The sequence below is a fragment of the Trichechus manatus genome, unplaced genomic scaffold, assembly GCF_000243295.1.
Source record: "Trichechus manatus latirostris isolate Lorelei unplaced genomic scaffold, TriManLat1.0 scaffold00182, whole genome shotgun sequence".
NCBI classification, from domain to species: domain Eukaryota; kingdom Metazoa; phylum Chordata; class Mammalia; order Sirenia; family Trichechidae; genus Trichechus; species Trichechus manatus.
This window is the reverse complement of record NW_004444118.1, coordinates 2,019,328-2,032,385: the sequence shown is the minus strand read 5'-3', so window position 1 is coordinate 2,032,385 and position 13,058 is coordinate 2,019,328. Positions and strand designations below refer to the sequence as shown.

Below are 13,058 nucleotides of genomic sequence, written 5' to 3'. Positions count from 1 at the left end.
ATCCAAGTAAAATGAAATCCTCGACAACGTCAGTCTTTTCTCCACTTATCCTGGTGTTGCTTGTTGGTCCAGTTGTGAGGATTTTTGTTTTCTTGATATTGAGGTGTAATCCATACTGAAGGCTGTGGTCTTTGATCTTCACCAGTAAGTGCTACAAGGTCTTCCTTGTAGGTGTATGGATATTATCCTATCACCGACAAGGTTATACTTCAGGATAGATCTTGAAATGTTCTTTTTGACAATGAATGCAATGTCATTCCTCTTCAAGTTGTCATTCCCGACATAGTGGTTGTAAATGGTATTGTATTTTTAATTTCTGTGTCCACATTTTCATTGCTATTATTTAGAAATACAGTTGTTTTTGTATGTCTATCTTATATCCTGCAACCTTGCTGAACTCACTTGTTAGTTTTAGGAAGGTTTTTTTTCTTTTTTTTTTAAGATTCCTTGGAATTTTCTACATAGACAACCGTGTCATTTTCAAATAAGAGCAGTTTTATTTGTTTCTTTCTAATCTGTATTTCCTTTTCTTGCCTTATTGCACTGGCTATGAATTACTGGTATTATGTTGAATAAGCGTGGTAAGAGTGGACATCCTTGCCTAGTTCCTGTTCTTAGGGAGAAGGCATTCAGTCTTTCACCATTAAATGTAATGTTAGTTGTAGGTTTTTGGGTTTTTTTTTTGTAGTTGCTCTTTATTAAATTGAGGAAGTTATCCTCTATTCATATTTTTCTGAGAATTTTTATTACGAATGGGTGTTGAATTTTGTCAAATGATTTTCTGCATCAATGAATATGATCATGTGATTTTTTTTTTGGCATGTTAATATGATGGATTGCATTAACTGATTTTCAAATATTGAGCCAGTCTTGTGTCCCTGGAGTAAAATCCATTTAGTAATGGTATATAATTCTTTTTATATATTGCTGAATTCTTCTTGCTAATATTTTGCTAAGAATTTTTGCACCTATACTCATGAGGGATGTTGGTCTGTAGTTTTCTTTTTTTGTACTGTTGTCTAGTTTTGGTGTCAGGGTAATACTAGCTTCAATAAAATGACTCAGGAAGTGGTCCCTCCTCTTCTATTTTCTGGAAGAGATTGTGTAGAATTGGTGTTAATTCTTCTTTAAACATTTGGTAGAATTCTCCAGTGAAACCATCTGGGTCTGGAGATTTCTCTTTTGGGAGTTTTTAAATCATGAATTCCGTTTTCCTTAATGGTTATAAGGCTATTTATCTGTTTCTCATGGGGTGAGTTGTAATAGTTTGTGTTTTTCGAGGAATTGGTCCATTTCACCTAAACTGATGTTGTTTTTAGTAGCCCCTTATCATCCTTTTTTTTTTTTTTTAACATATTCTATATGTACAATTTAAGACATTAATTACATTCATCATGTTGTACAACCATCCCCTTATTATCCTTTTGATGTCTACAGAGTCTGTAGTGATATTCCCTGTTTCATTCCTCATATTGGTCATTTGTGTCTTCTCTCTTTTTTTTCCTTTGTTAATCATGCTAAAGGTTTGTCAATTTGATTGATCTTTTTGAAGAATCAACTTTTGGTTCAATTGATTTCTTTCTATTATTTTTCTGTTTTCAATGCCATTGATTTCTGCACTTATCTTCATTGTTTCCTTCCTTCTGCTTGGTTTGGGTTTCATTTACTCTTATTTTTTTTTAGGTTCTTGAAATGGGAGCTTAGATTATTGATTTGAGACTTTTCATCTTTGCATGGGACCACCGTGAGTCAGGGGCTGACATGATGGCAGCTGACAACAATAACAATGTACGCATTTAGCATTGCTTTAGCCCTGTCCCACAAATTTTGATATGTTGTATCTTCATTTCCCCTCAGTTTAATGTATTTTTTTAATTACCCTTGAGATTTCCTCTTTGACCCATACATGAATTACTTAGAAGTTATCGTTTCATTTCCAAATGTTTGGAGATTTTCCTATTATCTTTCTGATATTAATTTCTGGTTTAATTCCATTTGGTCAGAGAATGCACTCTGTATGATTTCAATTCTTTTAAATTTGTTTTATGGCTCAGGATATGGTTTATGTTGGTAAATGTTCCATGGGCATTTGAAAAGAATGTGTATTCTGCTGTTGTTGAGTGGAGTGTTCAGTAATGTCAATTATATCCTGTTGGTTGATAGTATTATTGAGTTCTTCTATAGCCCTGCTAATTTTATATGTAGCTGTTTTATCAGTTGTTGAGAGATGGATGTTGAAGTCTCCAACTATGATGGTGGACTTGTCTAATTCTTCTTTTAGTTTTATCAGTTTTTCCTTCATATGTTTTGCAACTTTGTTGTTTTGTGCATACACATTTCGGATTGCTATGTGTTCTTGGTGAACTGACCATTTCATTATTATATAATGTCTCTCTGTCTCTGGTAATTTTCTTTGGTCTGAAGTCTATCTGATTTTAATATAACCACTCCTGTTTTCTTTTAATTAAAGTTTTCATGACATATTTTTTTCATCCTTTTAATTTCAACATGCCTATATCATTATATTTGAAGTTAGTATTTTGTAGACAGTATAGGTTGGGTTATGTTTTTTAATCCACTCTGCCAATCTCTGTGTTTTAATTGGTGTATTTAGACTATTTACATTTAGTGCAACTATTAATATATTAGGACTTAAGTCTGCCATTTGAATTTTTTGCTTTCTGCTTTTCCCTCTTTTTTTTTTTTTCTGTTTTCTTTTTCCTGCCTTCCTGTGGGTTACTTGAACATCTTTTTGCAATAAACTTTATTTTTTAGAACAGTGTTTAGATTTATAGAAAAATTGCAAAGACAGTACAAAGAGTTTCCAAGTACCCCATAACCAGTTAGTATGGTACATTTATTACAGTTAATAAATCAATATTTATACATTATTATTCACTGAAGTCCATAGTTTATTCAGATTTCCTTAGTTTTTGCCAAATGTCTTTTTTTCTGTTCCACAATCTCATCCAGAATATCACACTACATTTGGTTGTCATGTCTCCTTAGACTCCTCTTGGCTGTGACAGTTTCTCACAGTTTCCTTGTTTTTGATGACCTTGACAGTTTTGAGGAGTACTGGTCAGGTATTTTGTAGAATGTCTTTCTATTGGGATTTGTCTGATGTTTTCTCTTGATTAGACTGGGGTTATGGGTTTCTGGGTTTCTGGGAGAGAGGTAAAGTGCTATTTTCATTACATCATACTGAGGGTACATACTATCAACATGAATTATCACTATTGATGTAGACCTTGATCATCCAGCTGGGGTAGTGTTTGTCAGGTTTCTTCACTGTAAAGTTACTCTCCACTCCCTCTATACTGTATGCTTTGTAAGGAAGTAACTATATGCAGGTTATGCTTAAGGAGTGAGGAGTTATGCTTCACCTTCTTGAGAGTGGAGTATCCACATAAATTGTTTTGAATTCTTGTTCAGGGGAAATTTAACTCTTCTCTTCTATTTATTTATTTATTCAATCATTTATTTATGCCAGTATGGACTCATGGATATTTATTTATTCTTTGGCACATGACCATTCTTGAGAATCCATTTGTATTTATCCATATTTTTGCTTACCCTGTTTTTTTCTTCCTTCTTGATATTCCAAGTTTCCTTCTTTTATAATTTCCTTTCTGTTTAGAAAATTTTCTTTAGCCATTCCTTTAAAGTAGATCTGCTGGTGGACAATTCTCTTAGTTTTCCTTCATCTTGATTTTTCCTTCACTCCTGAAGTATATTCTCTGTGGGTGTAGGATTCTGGGTTGACAGTTCTCTTCTTTCAGCACTTGAAAAATATTCCTTGTGGCTTCCATGGTTTCTGATCAGAAATCTACTGTCATTCAAATTGTTTTTCCCTATGGATAAGCTGTCATTTTTCTCTGGCTGCTTTCAAGAGTTTTTCTTCTGTCTTTACTTTTCAGAAGCTTAATTATGATGTGTCTTGGTGTGGATTTTTTTAGTTTATCCTGCTTGGGGTTTGCTCAGCTTCTTGAATCTGTACATTTATGTCTCTTGCCCAAGTTGGGAAGTTTTCAGCCCCACTCTCTTTTTCTCCTTCTGAGATTCCTGTGACATAAATATTAGATCTTTTGTAATAGTTCCTGTGGTGCAATGAATTGCTTTCATATGGCCTTTCTTGCCACTATCTTGTGACTCCTACAAAATGATTGGGTGAGACTATGCAAATAAGGTGCTTGTGGCACATCAAGGGGATCGAACAGCATTGCTAATAACGCTAATAAGGTACATGTCATCCTTGTGGAGGTGAGACCATGCAAATAAGGTGTTTGGAACCATAATGAGAGGGTTGGTCAGTTTTGCCATCCTGCTGGGCTTAAAAGAGAACCAATCCCAGAGCAGAGGGGGGACTTCAAACCCATCAAGAAAGAAGAGCTGGGAGTGGAGTGTGTCCTTTTGTCCCAGGGTCACTGTGCTGAGAACATCCTAGACCCAGGACACAGAGAGAGAGCTGTAACACCTGAGATGGCCTGAGATGGTGAAAAGCAAGACAGCAAGAAGAGGCAGCAGAGAAACGTTGGCAGCAGAACCAGGAGATTGATGTGCGATGGCTGCAGTGTGCTTCCCAGTCCACTGATCAAGGGAGCCACAGTGGGTTTGCCAACCCATGAAGAGAGGGAGCTGAGCGCATTTGGACAGGAGGCTTGCTGGCAGAGTGGGGTGCCTCTGTGCATTTATCAGCAGAGCTAAAAGAGCTTTTGAACACTTTCTTGAGCAGGGCAGAGGCCAGGCCTGAGCAGGGCCAAGGGCAGAGGGCCAAGAGAGGAGACCTGTCCTGAGGGGGCTGAGAGAAGCCTGTCATCAGGGTGCTGAGCAGAGCCCTGCACGGCCAAGAAGAGCTGAGAGAGCTGTTCTGCACTAAAGAAGAGAGACTTTGCCTGCATGCTTCCTGATCCTGATCCTGAGTTGTAACCTTTTACTTCCCTAATAAATCCCATAATTGTGAGTACTGTCTGTGAGTTCTGTGTGGCCATTGCTACAAATTATCAAACCCAGCAGAGAAGTAGAGAGTGCTGTGGGAGGGATGACTGGTGTCAGAATTGGTAAAAAGGTTGGAGAGGAGGTATGTCTGACCTCTACCTCATAGGAAACTGCCTTGGGCTGATGCTGATAATTTTCCCCCCTCATTAAGTTAGACAAGGTCAGATGCTGCCGTGGTGCCATTTTTACAGTTCCACACAAAACTATTGTTCTTTTTTTTTTCAATAGTCTATTTTCTCTCCATGGTTCAAATTGGGTGATTTCTATTGTTCTATCTTCCAGTTCACTGATTCTTTCCTCTCTACTCCCCATTCTGCTGTTGAGACCATCCACTAAGCTTTTTATTTCATTTATAGTATTTTTTCAGTTCTAAAATTTCCATTTGGTTTCCTTTATATCTTCTATTTCTTCACTGAGGCTTTCTGTTTTTTCTTTTGTTTCAAGTGGGTTTCTAATTGCTCATTGAAGCATTTTTGACATGGCTGCTTGAAAATATTTGTCAGATAATTCTAACATTTTTTTCTTAGTGTTGACATCTTAGTGTTGATTGTCTTTTTTCATTCAGTTTGAGATTTTCTTGGGTTGCTATGATGCATGATTGTCTATTGAAACCTGGACATTTTTATATTATGTTATGAGACTCTGGATCTTATTTAAACCTTTTGTTTTAACTGGCTTTCTTTGACATTGCTATGGCAGAGGAAGAGGGGGAGCAACCTCATTACTACCTGGTTGAAAAAGAAGTCCAGATTCCTCTCTTGGCCTCTGTTATGGATTGAATTGTGTCCCCTAAAAATGTGTATCAATTTGGCTAGGCCATGATTCCCAGTATTATGTTATTGTCCACCATTTTGTCATCTGATGTGATTTTCCTGTGTGTTGTAAATCCTACCTCTATGATGTTAATAAGGCAGGATTAGAGGCAGTTATATTAATTAGTCAGGACTCAGTCTACAAGATTAGGTTGTATCTTGAGTCAATCTCTTTTGAGATATAAAAGAGAAGTGAGCAGAGAGACGGGGGACCTCTTACCGTGAAGAATGCAGAACTAGGAGGCGAGTGCATCTTTTGGACCCGAGGTCCCTGCACTGAGAAGCTCCTAGGACAGGGGAAGACTGGTGACAAAGACCTTCCCCCAGAGCCAACAGAGAGAGAAAATCTTCCCCTGGAGCTGGCACCATGAATTTGGATTTCTAGCTTCCTGAAGTGTGAGAGAATAAACTTTTGTTTGTTAAAGCCATCCACTTGTGGTATTTCTGTTATAGCAGCACCAGATGACTAAGACAGCCTCCACTGACAGGAGGAGGGGAGTGTTCCTTGTTACTGCTGGGCAAAACACCACCTGCGAAGTGTTCTTGCCAAAAAATTTAATGTGTGCTTGATTAAGCTTCTGGATGTAACCACCAATTTATAAGAGATACAGAGGACAGAAGAACATGGTAAATGACAGCATGGAGTAGCCAGCCTCTATTCAGCATGTGCAAAACTTAATAGGACAATTGCCTGGTTTCTTCAACCAATCAATTGCAAGAGAAAAAAGAGAGAGAAGAAATGTATAAATTAAAAGAGATTTAAGGGACCAATGCAATGCATGAATTTTTATTTTGATTCTGATTCAAATAAACCAAATGTAAAAATAATATTATGAGACAATTGGGGAAATTTGAACACTGACTGGATATTTATTGTAATGGAATAATTAATTTTTTTATTTTTAAGGAATGATAATGGCAATGTGGATATGTTTTAAAAAGGGTCATTGTATTTTTGGAGTTATATACTAAAGCAATTACAGATTTAATGATGCAATGTCTCAGATTTGCTGCAAAATAATACCGTGGGAGGGGAGGTTTAGGGATGTAGATAAAACAAAATTGACCATGAATTTTTGAACCTGGATGGGGCATATGGGGTTCGTTACATAATTATTCCACTTTTATACACGTTTAAATTTTCATAATAAAAATAAAATATTAAAAATAAGAATTGAAAATCAAATAATGATAAATCTAGTAAACTTACAAAATACAAAATATATTTACAAAAATGCATTTCATGCTGTTTTCTTACTTGTGACCCATAACCCATTGCTGTCTAGTTGATTCCGACTCATAGTGACTCTATAGGACAGATTAGAACTGCCCCATAGGGTTTCCAAGGCTGTAAATCTTTATGGAAGCAAACTGCCACATCTTTCTCCCATGGAATGGCTGGTGGGTTCAAACTGCCAACCTCTCGGTTAGTAGCTGAGCGCTTAACCACTGTGCCACCAGGGCTCCTTGTGGCCCATAGGAAGCCCTTATTCAAGAATGTATTGAGTATTAGAAGACATAGATAGAAGAAAAAAGAGTCTAAAGGAGAACATAAGGAAGAAAACTTACATGAAAAAATATCTCCTTTACTGTAAAATACGTTTCTAAGAAGAATGAAAGTCTTAAGTCTAGAGATTTCACTTTAAAAGCTAAAAAAGAAAAAACCACTCTGTTGCTGTTAATCAAAATAAACAAAGAATCATCTACATGAGTCTGTAGCAATAATATTCATGAAATCATGAGTTTTACATGATAATGATTTTTCTAATACCCATTAAAATAAGTTCATAAGTATTAAAGCATTAAAATTAATATAGATCACCAAAAGCATTCCCTGGGCCACCTAGAGTAGAGACTGAAGGAAGGCCACCCAGATAGCACCTGGCACTGGGAAACACTAGACAAGAGTGTCCCAGAGTCCCTGTCAACCCTAATACTCTGCAATTTAGAGTCTGACACCAGGAGTGTTCAATTCATAGTGTGTTTTTCTCCCTGGATGGGGAAGAAAGAACCCTTACCTGGTGTACAGAAGTGGGAGGCTTGGTTGCTCAGAATCTTAGTCCCATCAGAATATTTCCAGCTGAAGAGCATGAACTTCTTATGGGAAGTTTTGCAGGCTAGCTCCACCATCTTGCCTTCTTCACCCAGTATCACTTCTTTTCCCTGAGTGACTGCTAGGAGCAGCACTAGGTGGAAAAGAAGGGGTCAGGCCTCAATGCTGCTGCCCCCCCCCCCAACTCCCACCTTTGCACCTCCCAGCCAGCTCCTCCTCCCAGGCCTTCTGCACCCTAACCCCAAATCTGAGTACTCACCCAGTTGCAGCACCAGGAGCAGGTGCCTAAAAGAGGCTCCCCGGTTTGTTGTAGCCTTGCCGAGGTGCGCAGGGACCTGAGCCATCCCTGCAGAAAGGGTAGGGCCTGAGGAAGATACAATTGTTAGTCAGCAGGCATACACTGAACTGGGGCATACAAAGATTATATTCATGCCTTCAGACTCCTTACAGTCAATCCAGGGAACTAGATGTGCATACCCAGAAGCAGACGCCCTGCAGTAATTGCCACAAAATGCCCTGCTTGGGTGGGAGTGGGTTCTCTACCAGTTGAGATCAGAAAAGGATTCATGGAGAAGGTGGCAAACTGGTAGGGACTGAGGTCAGAGAGCCAGGCCAGGACATGAAGGTCCTTGAATGTTGTGCTAAGATGCTGGGACTTGGCCCTGGGCATTAGGGAGCCATTAAAGGTTTCTGTGTAGAGAAGAACATGATTAGATTTGCAACATGGATCCCTCCAGCTGTTGTGGGAAGGTGAATGGGAGAAGACAGGAGTGCAACTATCCAGGTGAGACAAGATGAGGTCTGAAGTATAGTAGCTGTGGGAATGTGGGAAAAGAGACTGATTTGAGGGACAGTTTTGAAGTAAAATTCTCAGGAGTGGGGGGTGCAGGAGAGAAAGAGCAAAAGGTAATTTCTTGTTCAATATCGGAGTGACCCTATAAGGCCCCTGAGTGGGACAAGCAGAAAGATGCAGCTTCAGAGTTTAGAAGAAAGAGCAGTTTCTATGGGCTTGGAAGACAGTCAAGGCCGGGGCTGGTGGTGCGGGAAGGCTCTGACTAGACCCTGAGGAATGGACAGCATTGGGTTAGAGTAGTGATTCTCAAGGTGTGGTGTGGGATCATTAGCACCATTACCTGGAAATGTATTAGAAATGCAAATTGTCGGGCTCTACCCCAGTCCTACAGAATCAAAAACTGGGAGTGGGTCTAGCCATCTGTGTCTAAGCAAGCCTCCAGGTGACTGACGCATGCTCAAGTTTGAAAATCGCAAGTTATGTGGAAAGGAAAGGGGAGGGGTATTTCCTCCCCACGGCATGTGAGGAAGGTTGGGAGTACAGACAGCGCTATTGGAGGCAAGTAGTGGGAGATGACGTGGGAAAGGCATTTGGGGCCTGATTGTAAATCTTCACAGACAAACTAGAGAGCTGGGGCTTTAGTTTCTTGTGACTGGGAGCCGCTGCAGATTTTTGAGCAGAGAAGTGACAAGGTCAATAGATGTAGAGTTTTAGGAAGCTTGATGTGGTGACTGGAGGCCAGATGACAGGGAGGAAGTATAGACAAGAGGAAGGCCATCCAGATAGTACCTTGAAGATTTAGGGCAGAAGTGTCTTTGAACTCCAGGCCCAGGCTATAAGTGGGCCTCAGAGAGGTGGCTGCATGGGAAGTGAGGAGGTAGGCCAGGGTGGACCCAGTCCACCACTTGAAAAGATGAGATCCCACACCCAGACTTTTCTCTCCCTCAAGCCTAGTTTTTCTCTCCCCTGGAGGCCACCCTGATAATCTGAGCTCTGCAGTGATCCAACCTCTCTAAACTCCCATAGCACTCTGGTGGCACCAGCTTGGGCATGCCCCATCTTCTACCTTATGCTGCAATGATGTGAGCTCCCATTTCTCCCCCACCAGCCCAAGTTCCTTGAGGACAGGAATGATGATCCAGTTAGGTTTGCAGCTGCTGCAGGCCTGGTACCAGCTGCAGCACAGACAAAACAAAAACCAACCAGTTGGATGCAGTGAGCACAGCACAACCAAAGTAATAATGAGCGTTTGAGCACATATGGATGGGTATAAGCAAAATGGTATATGGGTAGGTAAAGATGTGTACATAGGTGAGAACAGATAGAAGTATATATACCAAAAAAAAAATCCCTTGCCATAGAGTCAATTCTGACTCATAGTGGCCCTATAGGACACAGTAGAACTGCCCCATAGAGTTTCCAAGGAGCAGCTGGTGGATTTGAACTGCCGACCTTTTGGTTAGCAGCTAAGCTCTTAACCACTGTACCATCAGGGCTCCAGAAGTATCTATAGATATGTGTAAATACAGACATGCGGGTGCAGGCACATATATTCATTGAAGGCACAAATATGGATACTCCTTAGACAAAATCAAACACCTTCCAACATTGGTTTTATGGGTTTGAAGGCTTAGGACCATAGACTCATGGGACATCTCAGTTAATTGGCATAACATAGTTCACAAAAATAGTAATCTGCATCCTGGTGAAGTGAGTAGCCTCTGGGATCTTAAAAGCTTGCCATCAGCCATCTAAGACACAACTAAGGATCTCCACTCGCCAGGAGCAAAACAGTAAGAAGGTTAACTAAAAGCGCAGAGAAGAAACAAATCTACAAGAGCCACCACTCATCTACCCTGAGACCAGAAGAACTAGATGGTGTCCAGCTACCACCACTGACCGTTTTGACCAGAATCACAATAGTTGGTCCCAGATAGAATGGGAGAAAAATATGGAGCAGAACTCAAATTCTTATTTAAAAAAGAAAGAAAGAAAGAAGTCAGACAAACTGGAACAGTAGAGAACAGAGGACCCCTTGAAACTATCACCCTAGAACCAAGCTTATCCCCTAAGATCAGCTTTTAGTGAAATACCAAAGTGACACACAAACTAAAGGTTATCACCCATAAGATTGGTGCATTACTTAAAAACCATCAGTATGAGACCAAAAGGTCAACAATTTCTCAAAAGCAAAGATGAAAAGATAAGAGGGCAGGGACACTACAGTACTGGAAAGGGAACAAAAAGAACACAAACAGAATGTTGACACATTGTGATAAATGTAAGTAAAGTACAGGAACCTAACTTGCTGTGTAAACTTTCACCAAAAACTCAATAAAATACTATTTAAAAAACAAACAAAAACCAGTTGTCATCAAGTCAATTCCAACTCATGGCAACCCCATGTGTGTCAGAGTAGAGCTGTGCTCCATAGAGTTTTCCTTTTTTCTTTCTTTTTATTGTGCTTTAGGTGAAAGTTTACAGAGTGAATTAGTTTCCCATCTGATAGTTTGTACATAAAGTGTTCCGTGACATTAGCTGCATTCCCCGCAATGTGTCAGCATTCTTCTCATTTCCACACTGGGTTCCCTGTTTCCTTTCGTCTGGATTTTCTGCTCTCCCTGCCTTCTCATCTTTGCTTTTGGATAAATGTTGTCCTCTTGATCTCGTATATTAGGAATATGTTCCTCTCAGATATTATTGTTTATTGTATGGACCTGTCTACTGTTTGGCTGAAAGGTGGTCTCCATGAATGGCTTCAGTTCCAGGTCAGAAAATTGTCTTACGGCCATAGTCTGGGGTGTTCCTCCAGTCTCTGTCAGACCAGTAAGTCTGGTCTTTTTGTGAATTTGAATTTTTGTTCTACACTTTTCTCCCACTCTGTCCAGGACCCTCTGTTTGATTCCAGTCAGAGCAGTTGGTAGTGGTAGCTGGGCACCATCTAGTTCTTCTGGTGTCAGGGTCATGTAGGCTGTAGTTCATGAGGTCCATTAGTCCTTTGGACTAATTGCTCCCTTGAGTCTTGGGTTTTCTTCACTCTCCCTTGCTCTGGATGGGCAGAGACCAATAGTTGTATCTCAGATGGCCATTCACAAACATTTAAGACTCCAGGTGCTACTCAACCAAAGTAAGATGCAGAACATTGTCTTTATAAACTGTGTTGTGCCAATTAATGTAGATGTCCCCCAAGTCTATGGTCCTTCACCCTCATGTCCATAGGGTTTTCAATGGCTGCTTTTTTAAAGTAGATCACCAGGTCTTTCTTCTGAGGCACCTTTGGATGGACTTGAACCTCCAACCTTTTGGTTATCAGCTGAGTGTGTTAACCATTTGCACCATCCAGGAAGTCCAGAGCACAGAGAAGGGATACTTAAATGGGTCTTTTAAGTATGCGATTTCTTCAAACCAAATTGAATGCACGTCATCTACCCTGAGCCCTGGTGGCATAGTGGTTAAAGTGATTCACTGCTAACCCAGAGATCAGCAGTTCGAACCCACCAGCCATACTATGGGAGAAAGATGTGACAGTCTGCTTCCATAAAGATTACAGCCTTGGAAACCCGTGGCGCAGTTCTACTCTGTCCTATAGGGTTGCTATGAGTCAGAATTGACTCGATGGCAATGGGTTTGGGTTTTTTTTTTTTTTTTTTTTGTACTCTGAGACCAGAAGAACTAGATGATGCCCAGCTAGCACTACCTACTGTTCTAATCAGGGCCACTATAGATGGACCCTTATGAATGGGAGACAAACGTGGAACAGAATGCAAATTCTTAAAATTTGAGTTAAGACTGAGGACTCTTTGAGACGATCACCCTGAGATACTCTTTAAACCTTGAATCAAAACTATCCCTTGAGGTCACCTTTTAGCAAAATAACGGATTAGCACACAAAATAAAGGATATTATCCTTGAGTATGGTGCTCCATTAAAAAACTTTCTATCATGCTGAGTGAAATAAGTCAATCACAAAAGGACAAATATGGTATGAGACCTCTATTGTAAAAACCCATGAAAAAGTTCACACACAAAATGTAACAATCTTTGTTGGTTACCAGGGATGGGAGGGGTGGGGGGAAATACTAAATAGGCAATAGATAAGTTGTATCTTGGGTGAAGGGTGAGACAGTACACAATACAGGGGAAACTAGCACAGCTTGTACAAGGAAAGGTCATGGAAGTCCCATAGACACATTCAAACTCCCTGAGGGACTGAATTGCTGGGTGGAAGGCTGTGGGGACCATGGTCTCGGGGAACATCTAGCTCAATTAGCATAACACAGTTTATAAAGACAATACTGGCTCTACATTCTACCTTGGTGAGTAGTGTCTGGGGTCTTAAAAGCCTGTGAGCGGCCATCTAAGATACCCCACTGGTCTCATCCCTTTGGGAGCAAGGGAGAAT

General features: G+C 40.1%; 1 protein-coding gene across 4 annotated transcripts in view; it reads right to left on the bottom strand.

Annotated features, from left to right (window-relative positions):
• The window catches only part of CD4 (CD4 molecule), a 41,315-nt gene that overhangs the window by 13,378 nt on the left and 14,879 nt on the right, over positions 1-13,058 (bottom strand). For all 4 annotated transcript variants that reach the window (XM_023741502.1, XM_023741501.1, XM_023741503.1 and 1 more), the window contains 2 exons: positions 8,123-8,227; positions 7,829-7,996 (listed from right to left, as the gene is read on the bottom strand). In XM_023741502.1, the coding sequence (XP_023597270.1) occupies positions 7,829-7,996; positions 8,123-8,207 (253 nt within the window). In that variant the 5' untranslated portion in view covers positions 8,208-8,227. The remainder of the gene's footprint in view (positions 1-7,828; positions 7,997-8,122; positions 8,228-13,058) is intronic.